The sequence below is a fragment of the Lactuca sativa genome, chromosome 2 (genome assembly GCF_002870075.4).
Source record: "Lactuca sativa cultivar Salinas chromosome 2, Lsat_Salinas_v11, whole genome shotgun sequence".
In the NCBI taxonomy this organism is placed as follows: domain Eukaryota; kingdom Viridiplantae; phylum Streptophyta; class Magnoliopsida; order Asterales; family Asteraceae; genus Lactuca; species Lactuca sativa.
This window is the reverse complement of record NC_056624.2, coordinates 203,187,518-203,197,624: the sequence shown is the minus strand read 5'-3', so window position 1 is coordinate 203,197,624 and position 10,107 is coordinate 203,187,518. Positions and strand designations below refer to the sequence as shown.

Here is a 10,107-nt window from a genome sequence, read left to right as displayed (position 1 = left end):
ATGCTAAAAACATAAAAGATCTAGAATAAATAATAAGTAATTATTAAATTAATATTTTATTGTTGGTAAACCAAACAATATTTAGATAGAAAAGTTTTATTTATTTACCAAGTCCAAAAAATAAATAAAAATGTTTATACAAATAATTAAATAAAACAGGTAGCTATAAGTCAATACCTAATTAAAGTAGTTAAATAATTGGGTTTGGGCTTACTTGGTTAATTAATGGTTTAAAGGCTTAGGCGCTTAGCCTAAAGGATATTAAATAAACTAACCCACTAAAGACGAGTTTATTAAAAAAATAACCATTTATTTAAGTTTTTGAATAATAATCATTTTCTCTGCATATTTCGTATTTGATTTTAAAATTCTGAAGTTATGTTTTTTCATTTGCACAACTTTTTCTTATTTCAAAATACTCTTTCTACTCGTGTTCGGAATATCAATTTTGAATTGTCTAATATCATCGTTTTTCAATCAAATGTCTGATGTTAAGCCTTTGTATCGTATATATGTTTTGTTTGCTATACTTATTTAACTTTTTGTTAGATTTTAGTCAAAAAAAAAAACTATTCTTTTCAAAATTTTCAAAATTGTTCATCAGAACATATTTCAACTTGGACGCTCTAACCACTACAGTGGGCAAACCTAAGCACGACATAATGATGTGGCTTAAACATGTTGTGGATTCTTGGTCAAAGTCCCATAAAAAAACTAAAATTTGCAAGAGTAAGATTGTGTAATCGTTACCTCTCAATCAAACTTATATGTATGATCAACAGAGCATGACAATAAGACCTTGATATGGACTTTAACCTTTATATGACTGTGTTTTATAGAAACCAAAATGGTGATTAAGCTATACAGGATTATAAAACACCCCTTGTATAGCCCTTGTATAGTTTGTTTCCATGGATGAAATATTTTTGATGAAAAAGTGATAAATGTTTTGGGTCACAAACCCACATAGCTCACGAGACATTATTGTCTTACGTATCTCTTTTTAATGCTATGTATCTCAGGTTATACTTAAGGAGAGATGATGATAGATGGAAGTTACAAGTCAAGTGATAGAGAATGGAGTGGAACTTCTTAAGTTCCTTAGTTATCGTATTGATGTAATTCTCATTTGCTTGCTATGGTTTGTATGATGTTTAATGGTAACACCCAGTGTTTATAAATGTTTTTGTGGGACCGATTTTGTTAAATATGGGTTAATACTCGAAAAGATTTTAAAACCGTATCATTTTAAAGTTTAAAAAAATTGGGGTGTTACAGCTTGGTATCAGAGCGATAGTTTAAGCGAATTAGAATTAGATCATTCCACTCCTAGACTTAGGCTTTGGTTATGGAATGTGTGAATGAGTCATAAGATTGCTATGCATTGAGTTAGGTAGAATCTTATGCAAAAAGTGATTGACAGGAAGGAATTGTCATGCTAGATGATATAAAGCTTTAGATAAGTTAGATGAACTTGTAGAATGCTACATTGAGTGCTTCTAAAGTGAGTAATGGAAGTAAGACTAGTGTTTAGATGATCTAAACCAATGGATGGATCAGAACCTCCTAAGTGGTGAAGCTAAGGTCGGTTATGTATGATGTGGGTATAATAGTATATGGTCGTACTATTATAAACACATGATACATACCCGAACTCGATGGAACCATGAAAGGGTTTTGTGAAATGTGGTAAAGATTCAAGTGAGTTAGGGACTTAACGGACACATACCTTGTGTCAAATAAGTTGTCATGAAGGATTTTAAAGCATGACTAATGGATAATGGGAAATTTTTGACATCTTTGACTTTTTTTTGTCAAAGTCAAACAATTAGTATAAAATGACAATTAATGGTGTACAATTGATTTACATTTGAAATTGAGTTTATAACCATTAAGCACTATTGGTAGTGAGTTAGAAACAACAAGGAATGAAGTGAATTGAACTATTTAATTTGTTAACAATCAAGTAGCTAAAAAGGGACATAGTTGACTTTTGGTAAAAGTCTTAAATGGGACAATAATTGAAACTTTGTACTCATGATTAAGAAAATTAGTTGGAGTTGGTAATTAGGGATGAGCGTATGTTACAACATAAGAGTGATAACTTCAAGTTACAAGTAAGTTGATTGAGCAAAGAATGGAATGAAATCATGAATTCCATCCTTAGATGAAAGATAATGATTTGATGTGACTGCTGACACGGAATGGCAAGCCAATGGCCAAGTTGGTGAAAGGGTGATGTGATGATGAAAACAAGATGGTACAAGAAAGCACGATTGGTTCATGTAGTAATGTTGTGAGCATACTCCTTGTTGCTTGGAGTCGTTGAGTTTGTCGCGAAGTGGAAGGTGCCTGCTGAGGGCCGAGCCTTCCACGCGGACGTCCAGCTCTAGAGGGACGCCCACGGACACGAGACTTCATCGGGGCGGCTACACTGGAAGTAGCTTGGCCTAACGACCTGCCTTAAGGCGTCTCTAATGCGACTGAGCGCAACTTCTAGCCTGTGCTAGGGGGCACGTTATCAGACATAAATATAATATATGTCATTTAGCAGCATTAGTTAATAATTATTACTATGTTAAATTAAAAAATTGAAAATTAATTCAATAGAAATTATTTAATAAATTAACATAATTGCTTACTAAATGATAAAATTACCCGATATCCTTGTTGGCATTTAAATCTTATAATATAAAAATAGAGAGAAGTTGATATATATCATTATCAATTTCTACCAACCAAACTTGTTGGTAGCCAAATAAGTTCGTACCAAATACCAAATATACTTAATATGACACCGGTAACAAAAGTTACATATAGTACATCATTTATAGAAAAGTATCGGTATCCAGCATGTTCATCTTAGTTTTTATTGTCTTGAAATTAGCACTAGAAAAACGATAATACATGACATATGCTATTTTTGTGGTAGAAAAAGAGTTTGTCGTAAATATAATGTCAAAGTATCAATAGTTTAGGAGCTACATATTTGTCCATTCTGAAGTTGTGTCAGCTTTCACAAAAATTACAAATATAAGCCGTAAAATAATGTCTGTCACAATTTGTTTTTTTTGTTAAAGTGTCATAATTACGACCTACAATAAATTTGTTTGAAATTTACAACGAGACAAATATTTGTCACCTATTATTTATGACAGAGTTTCCACAACAGACAAATTTCTATAGCCAATTAGACAGACAATCGTTAAAGCGATTTTTCTGTGTAAGTAGTAGTTGAAATTCATGGCATAAATCAAATGGAAAACTGTGGCAACACAACGTTACTCACTCACGAGTAGATATTGGAGTATTTATTTGATCTTAACAATACTTGTACCTTTAAAAATACAATACAAAAACTAGTCCTTGAGAAGAATACAAAAAAAAAAAAAATAAGAGTTTAACTCATAACTCATATTGACAAGAATACATAAAAATACTTATTAACCCTTAACACTGTGAAGACTCCCAACTAGGGAAGAGTACATGGTGTCATCAGGCAAAATACCCTCATTTTGCATTTGATCATACAACTTAAAAGCTTCTTCTGTTCTTCCTTCCTTTGATAACCCATCAATCATGGCTGTATAACTTATGACATTTCGAGTAAAACCTCTCTCAGGCATTTCATCGAACAGCTTCATGGCATTATTCACCCTCCCAGCCAAACATTCTCCATGCACTAAACAAGTGAAAGTGTAAACATCAGGCATCACACCTTTCTCTTCCATTTCACTTCTTACCCTATAAGCTTCCTTCATCAACCCTTTCTTGCAATACCCATTAATAAAAGCATTGTATGTCACAACATTTGGTTTCTCCCCTTTGCTCTCCATTTCTCTAAGCGTCCTTCTAGCTTCTATGAAATTCCCTTGCTTACAGAAAATATCAATCAATGTGGTGTAAGTTAGCATGTTTGGAGTGATTCCTGTTTCTGCCATTGTAAACAACAATGTCTTTGCTTCTTCGTATCTGTTAACTGTACATAAACCTGTAGCAATTATATTGTAGGAAATGACACTAGGCTTGAACCCTTTCTTCTCCATCAGACTCTGCAACTTAATTGCATCATTCACATTTCCTTTTTTACAGTAGCCATCCATTAATGTGTTGATTATAACATCATTCACATCGAGACCTTTATTTTGCATTTCAATCAACAAAACTTCAGCAGCTTTCATCTCCCCTGCTTTGCATACACCATTAAGCAACACCCCATAAGTGTGGACACTTGGAACAAGGCCTCTCTCTGTCAATTCATCAAACAGCTTGAAAGCCCTTTTCATTTTCCCTAGTTTACAGTTGCAACTAATCATTGAAGTGTAAACATAAACATCAGCCACTATACCCTTCTCATGCATTTCATCAAACACCTTCTCTGCTTCCTGAATGTCGCCCAACATGGTGTAAAATTCTATTAAAAGGGTATAAGTTGCCACGGAGAAAGAAACTCCTTGCGTTTTCATTGAATCAAGAGTCGTTTCTACTTCCCTAAATTCTGATTTCTTTAAATGGGCATTGATCAAAGCGTTATATGTATTCGCATTTGGTTTAACCCCTTTCGTAATCATTTCCTCCATCAATTCTCTTGCCTTGATAGTCTTCCCAAGCTTACACATTGCAGAGATCGCCATTGTCATAGAATAAACGGTTATCCCAATTCCCGAATCAACCATTTTATTAAAGAAATCTGACAATAAATCGAACTTGTTGCATCTATTCGCTGCAAGCAGAAAAACCATACAGGACCTATCATCTATCTTACTGAAACCGTTACTTTTCATGTAATCAAAAACCTCCAAACTCTCTTCAAACTTCTCGTTGTCGGCGTAAACACGGAACAAAGTATCAAACAACTTCCTGAGAACAACCTTACTGACTCCATAACTACAATTCTCGTTCACGAATGACGTGATTTTTTTAATAGGTTGTTGGATATGATTGTTGATGGCTAATTGGTTCAAGATATCTTTAGCTAGTGCGAAATCTTTAGATTTGTAAAGGCGACAAGAAAGTGATATGTATGGTTCGATAAGATTCAATCCGTTGGGTTGGAGGGAATTGAAGAAACTGAAGCAAGATTGAGGTGGAAGGTGTGTGTTTGAGAGGACGAGGGTTATGATTTTGGGGTTGAGAGAAGCTGGAGGAAACTGAGAAGTTTGACAAGTTTGAAGGGATTTGGAGATGAGATTGGCGATTCGTTGATCTGGGTTTACTAGAGTGGAAGCGGGGACTTTGGGAATGCTTTTGGTGAATGCTGCTAACAGGGATTTATTCGGCATGTTTAGGGTTCAACAGACGCATGCATTTGTGAGACCTTGATTTATGATGCTTTGGAGCTCGCAAATCGCAACAAACATTTATAAAATTTAAGACAAAGTTACATGAAGGGTGTTTATGGTTGTGTATATGTATATCGTTTGCAAAAAATCATAGTTTCGGTTACTTGTTACAACTTTGATATGAAGTTACGATTTTACTTCTGATTAAATTTTTAATCAAAGTTAATAAAAAACCAATTTTAATTTAAAATAAAAAAGTTATACTAAACCTAGCCGGCTAGCCCCCGATCCCTCTTTCCGTCGACTCACTCCCGGTTAGCTTTATCTTTCCCATCTCTACGTCCTCTTTTATGGCTTTGTCTCCATTGTTGTCTCCACAAGAAACACAGCCACACACCAATAGAAAAGTAGCCAAAAAAAATCGCAACCTTTGTCTATATTATCATTTACCAGTCTGGTCTTTCTCAACCTCTAGTTTATAAATTATAAGTTCCACTGCCTATTCTAGTAGTGGCAATTTATGACACCAAACACAATGAAATTAGAACGAAATCGGATTTTAAACTCGTGTTCGTATTAAGTATAAAAAATATGACGTTGTGTCGGGTTGTGTGCGTGTTCAAAATCTGACACAAAATTGAAACGTTATTAACTTGGGTGTCGTATTCATCGTGTATGATTAACTGTAAAATAAATAAATTAATGACATATTAGCTAAAAAGACGATATGACTTTTTAATTTGACACTCCTTGTCTACTTCCTTCTCCTAAATTCGTTCCTCATTTCCACTCACAACCACCATAACCCTATCTTTTTCCTTCTAATTCAAGTTTATTTCTTAAATTTGCATGTGTTAATAACATGAGATGCACCAATTTCATGTATTACTCTTTTTTCTTGATCAGGACTTTATAGAATGTCTTCATGGGTAAGGTTAAGGTTAGCACGTTGTCTATTCTTAAATGTAAAAGCCACTATTTTTATATATTATTTTGTTATGAAATTTATATATTTACAATTTTTTTTTTTTGTTATTATCCAACAATAAATATATGAATAATCATATGTTAATATTTATATTAGAATTTACTAATATATATATATATATATATATATATATATATATATATATATATATATATATATATATATATATATATATATATCGGTAAATGTTTATTTGAGATGAACATAATTTATGAGACCATTGGATCAATTTTTTCTAATGAAATATTCTAATATTCTAATTTTCTTAAAAATATAATATGTATAATATTCTAACATTATACGTTTTTAAAATATTTCAATGTGATATGTGTTAAAAAATTGTTTTAGTATAATAGAATATTATATATATTATATTTTTACGAAAATTAGAATATTTGAATATTTCACTAGAAAAAAAGGTCTCATAGTCTTACAAAATTAGACCCGTCTCAAATGAATCTCTCTCTCTCTCTCTCTCTCTCTCTATATATATATATATATATATATATATATATATATATATATATATATATATATATATATATATGAGAATCTTTTCAATCTGCCCCACCCAATGTCATCTTGAAATGTTTGGTGAAAATGTTGAAATAATTTTGTCTGCTTGGAGAATCACATTGTCTATTAATTGTATTAAGTTATTTTTTTTTCTTTTATGGAATATTTCCTATCAAAAGGTTTGATATATATATTTTCGGATCACATTTTAAATTGGTTACAGGATAACATTTCCAGTTTTAACTTTTTCTCACTTATTATATTCGTTACAGGATAATAGTAGAAGAATAATACGGAATTTCATTCCTATCTCCTCTTCATAGCATGCATGAGGAATATTTGCCTCTTAAAAGATCAATTTTAATAAAAATACTTTGAATACATGATATAATTAGTTACATTTGAATGTAACGAGATATATACAATAAATGAAAACATAATGTCATAGACATGATGGATGTATACAAACAAACCGTTAATATATGTCATTTCTAATTTAGTAACAATCTAAACTACTGTAAACAAAATATAAAAAACTAGTTCTTTTCGGTCCATCACAGTTCCCCATTTCCCCCACACATCTCATGAACGAACACACATAAGTTTTGCACTGTCCATTGTCTTTTTTTTTTTTTTTTTTTTTTTTTTTTCGGCCAAAAAACATGGATGTCATGTTAAGGGCCATAGAAGTTGTCTCCTCTAATTTAATCTTTTGCAGATATTCACACAAACAGTCTCATCACATTTAAGCTTTTGCAAATAATACCATAAACATATGTAATGGCCTTGATGGTCGTACAATTCCTTACAAATTTGAATATGAGATTATATATAGTTTAATTAAAACACACACACACACACACACACACACACACATATATATATATATATATATATATATATATATATATATATATATATATATATATATATATATATATATATATATAACATAGTACATGTACATTTCCGATTCAGGTAGTACAACCTATTTTATAAGAGTTACATTAGGGTTTTTACCAGCTCTTGAGCTCTAGTTAATGTGCATTCAATATTTTGTAACTTGGAAAAAAGAGAAAAAAAATAATAGACATATAAATGTGTCAAATGTATACACTTAATAGCTAAAAACTTCATCAGCTATTAAAATTTATGAGAAGTATTACTATCTCAATAATTTTCGTATGAAAGAAACTACATACTAATATTACGAAGTATCAACCAAATCATCAAATAAAAGTTGAAAAAATGAGAAAAAAATGAACCACAACACTCAAATCAAATTTACGACAGCCTTAAAGAGCAAGATAACACCTATGCTATCATAAAAATTAAAAAAGCAGAACCTAAAGAACATATTGTGTATTAATTCTTTAAAAAAAGTAAGATTCTTTCTTCTCAGAAAGTTAAGAAGTTAACTAAAAAGATACAAATTTTAAAGCATATGTTTATAATTATAATAGTTGACCCAAAAACTTCATCCAATTATATATATGTAATCCATGAAGGATCTTAGAATATTAATTTTGTAATAACATGACTGACTTTTATTATTCGGTTCCTAGGAAATAATATGAACTATTAATTCCTTTAGAGATCACAGCTACTCCCGATTAAAATGCTAGTAAAGGTTTTCTTAATATCTTATATATTTTGGATTATTTTTTAGTGTTGCCCAAGTTACTTACCCTTCACAAATCAGAATCAAGATTTAATTATAATAACAAAATGTAAGACAAAAGACACATACAAATTCCAAGAGATTCTTGACAACACTAAAGAATAATCCAAAAAATATAAGATATTAAGGTAGAAAATAATAATAAAAAAAATACTCCAATTCCAAATTCTTGCTCATCATTTTGAAAAGAAAAAAAGAAAAATCAATGTATGTAGAAAACCCTAATTATTAGACTAATGTGGGTTAGAATTCCTCGATAAAATCACCAAGGACACCAAGAAAATTATCTACACGTCAACCTTAAATGATATCTAACATTTTTAGGTTAAAGCTCGAGTCTTTTGATGGATATGGGTGCGAAAGAGAAAAAAATAATGAAACCTAACAGTTAAAGTGCAGAAAATCCAGAAAAGAACATACATTAAACAGATCTGAAATTTATAAGAAATCAATGAGTATAGTTTTTGGTCAATTTGTGAATAGTAAAGGAACATGGTGGGACAAAATAATTTCTAATGAAAAGGAAAAAAAAAATACTAGTATAAGTTTAAAGATACAGAAATATGCATTATCTTTGCCTGGGGGAAGGAAGATGGGAGAGGAGTTTGCTATTTTTCCTTCTCATGCCAACATACAAGCATGGCTATGCATCTCCTTACTATATAGAATTTAGCCCTTTGTTTCTTTGCTATATGGCTACACTTCTTTCCGAATGATCTGTTGCACGTGTGTTGCTCGTGCCCATCACCACCACTGCCGCCATTGCAGCCACCATCCCTGTTGCTTATGCTATTGCTCCTCTTGATTTCCTCTACTTCCATTTCTATATCTCTAAAGTCTCTCTCTCTCTCTCTCTCTCTCTCTCTCTCTCTCTCTAGATTTCTCTCTAGTTATATATATACACACAAATATGAATGATATATGACTGTGAGTGTAGATAGATAGAGAGAGATGATTGATAAAGAGAAAAGTGTAGTTTCTCTATGAAAATGGTGGTCATAGGTTTTTATGGGGTTAAATTTTAGAAGTCTTTTTGGTGGGGGTGGGTGAAGAGGTGTTTGAATATGAGAAATTGAGAATGTATAAATGTGTACGAATTAGCATTTTGTATTCCAATAGAAAGTTGTCGACTCTGGAGTCTGTCCTATGATGGAACAATTACATTGTCTACTGTTCCGCATAAGTTATTATAATGTAAAAGTTACCAACCCTTTTTTGGGTAAAAGGAACATAACTTCTTAACTTCAATAAAACTTTAACCTATAATTAACCAGAATCGAATTAATATATTTACTAGGTGAATGTCCGTGCGTTGCGCAGTGGGATAATTATGTAGTTTAATATGGTTATATATGGTTTAATGTATTGTGAATAAGCTATACATAAAACTTGTATGCGATTAAATAACATGTATATTTTTTGATTTATAGATTTTTTATCATAATAAATAATGAAATTTTTTTACTATTAGTTTAAAATTTTAAATGTAATTTTTATGTACACAATAGTATCTAATGTAATTAGTTGATGATTGATTAGATATGGATTCTCATATGTGGTCATCTATTTATGTTGAACCTCATAAAAATACATATTTAACGACTTTTGTTAGTTTTACTATTGAATAGAAAATGATGCCG

The 10,107-nt window shown here is 31.2% G+C and overlaps 2 protein-coding genes across 2 annotated transcripts; both read right to left on the bottom strand.

The window, feature by feature from the left end:
• Nucleotides 1-3,268: 3,268 nt before the first annotated feature.
• LOC111916374 (pentatricopeptide repeat-containing protein At2g32630) lies at nt 3,269-5,607 on the bottom strand. The gene has a single exon (XM_023912042.3). The coding sequence runs from the start codon at nt 5,280-5,282 to the stop codon at nt 3,444-3,446; it is 1,839 nt and encodes a 612-aa protein (XP_023767810.1). The 5' UTR covers nt 5,283-5,607; the 3' UTR covers nt 3,269-3,443.
• A 3,277-nt stretch (nt 5,608-8,884) lies between these two features.
• LOC111916231 (small polypeptide DEVIL 16) lies at nt 8,885-9,527 on the bottom strand. Its single transcript, XM_023911850.3, has one exon. It carries the CDS (start codon nt 9,286-9,288, stop codon nt 9,076-9,078), a length of 213 nt encoding a protein of 70 aa, XP_023767618.1. The 5' UTR covers nt 9,289-9,527; the 3' UTR covers nt 8,885-9,075.
• Nucleotides 9,528-10,107: the final 580 nt, after the last annotated feature.

Excerpts from the sequence above, each read along its gene's own strand:
- LOC111916374 (XM_023912042.3), bottom strand. The coding sequence starts at position 5,282 with ATGCCGAATAAATCCCTGTTAGCAGCATTCACCAAAAGCATTCCCAAA.
- LOC111916231 (XM_023911850.3), bottom strand. The coding sequence starts at position 9,288 with ATGGAAGTAGAGGAAATCAAGAGGAGCAATAGCATAAGCAACAGGGAT.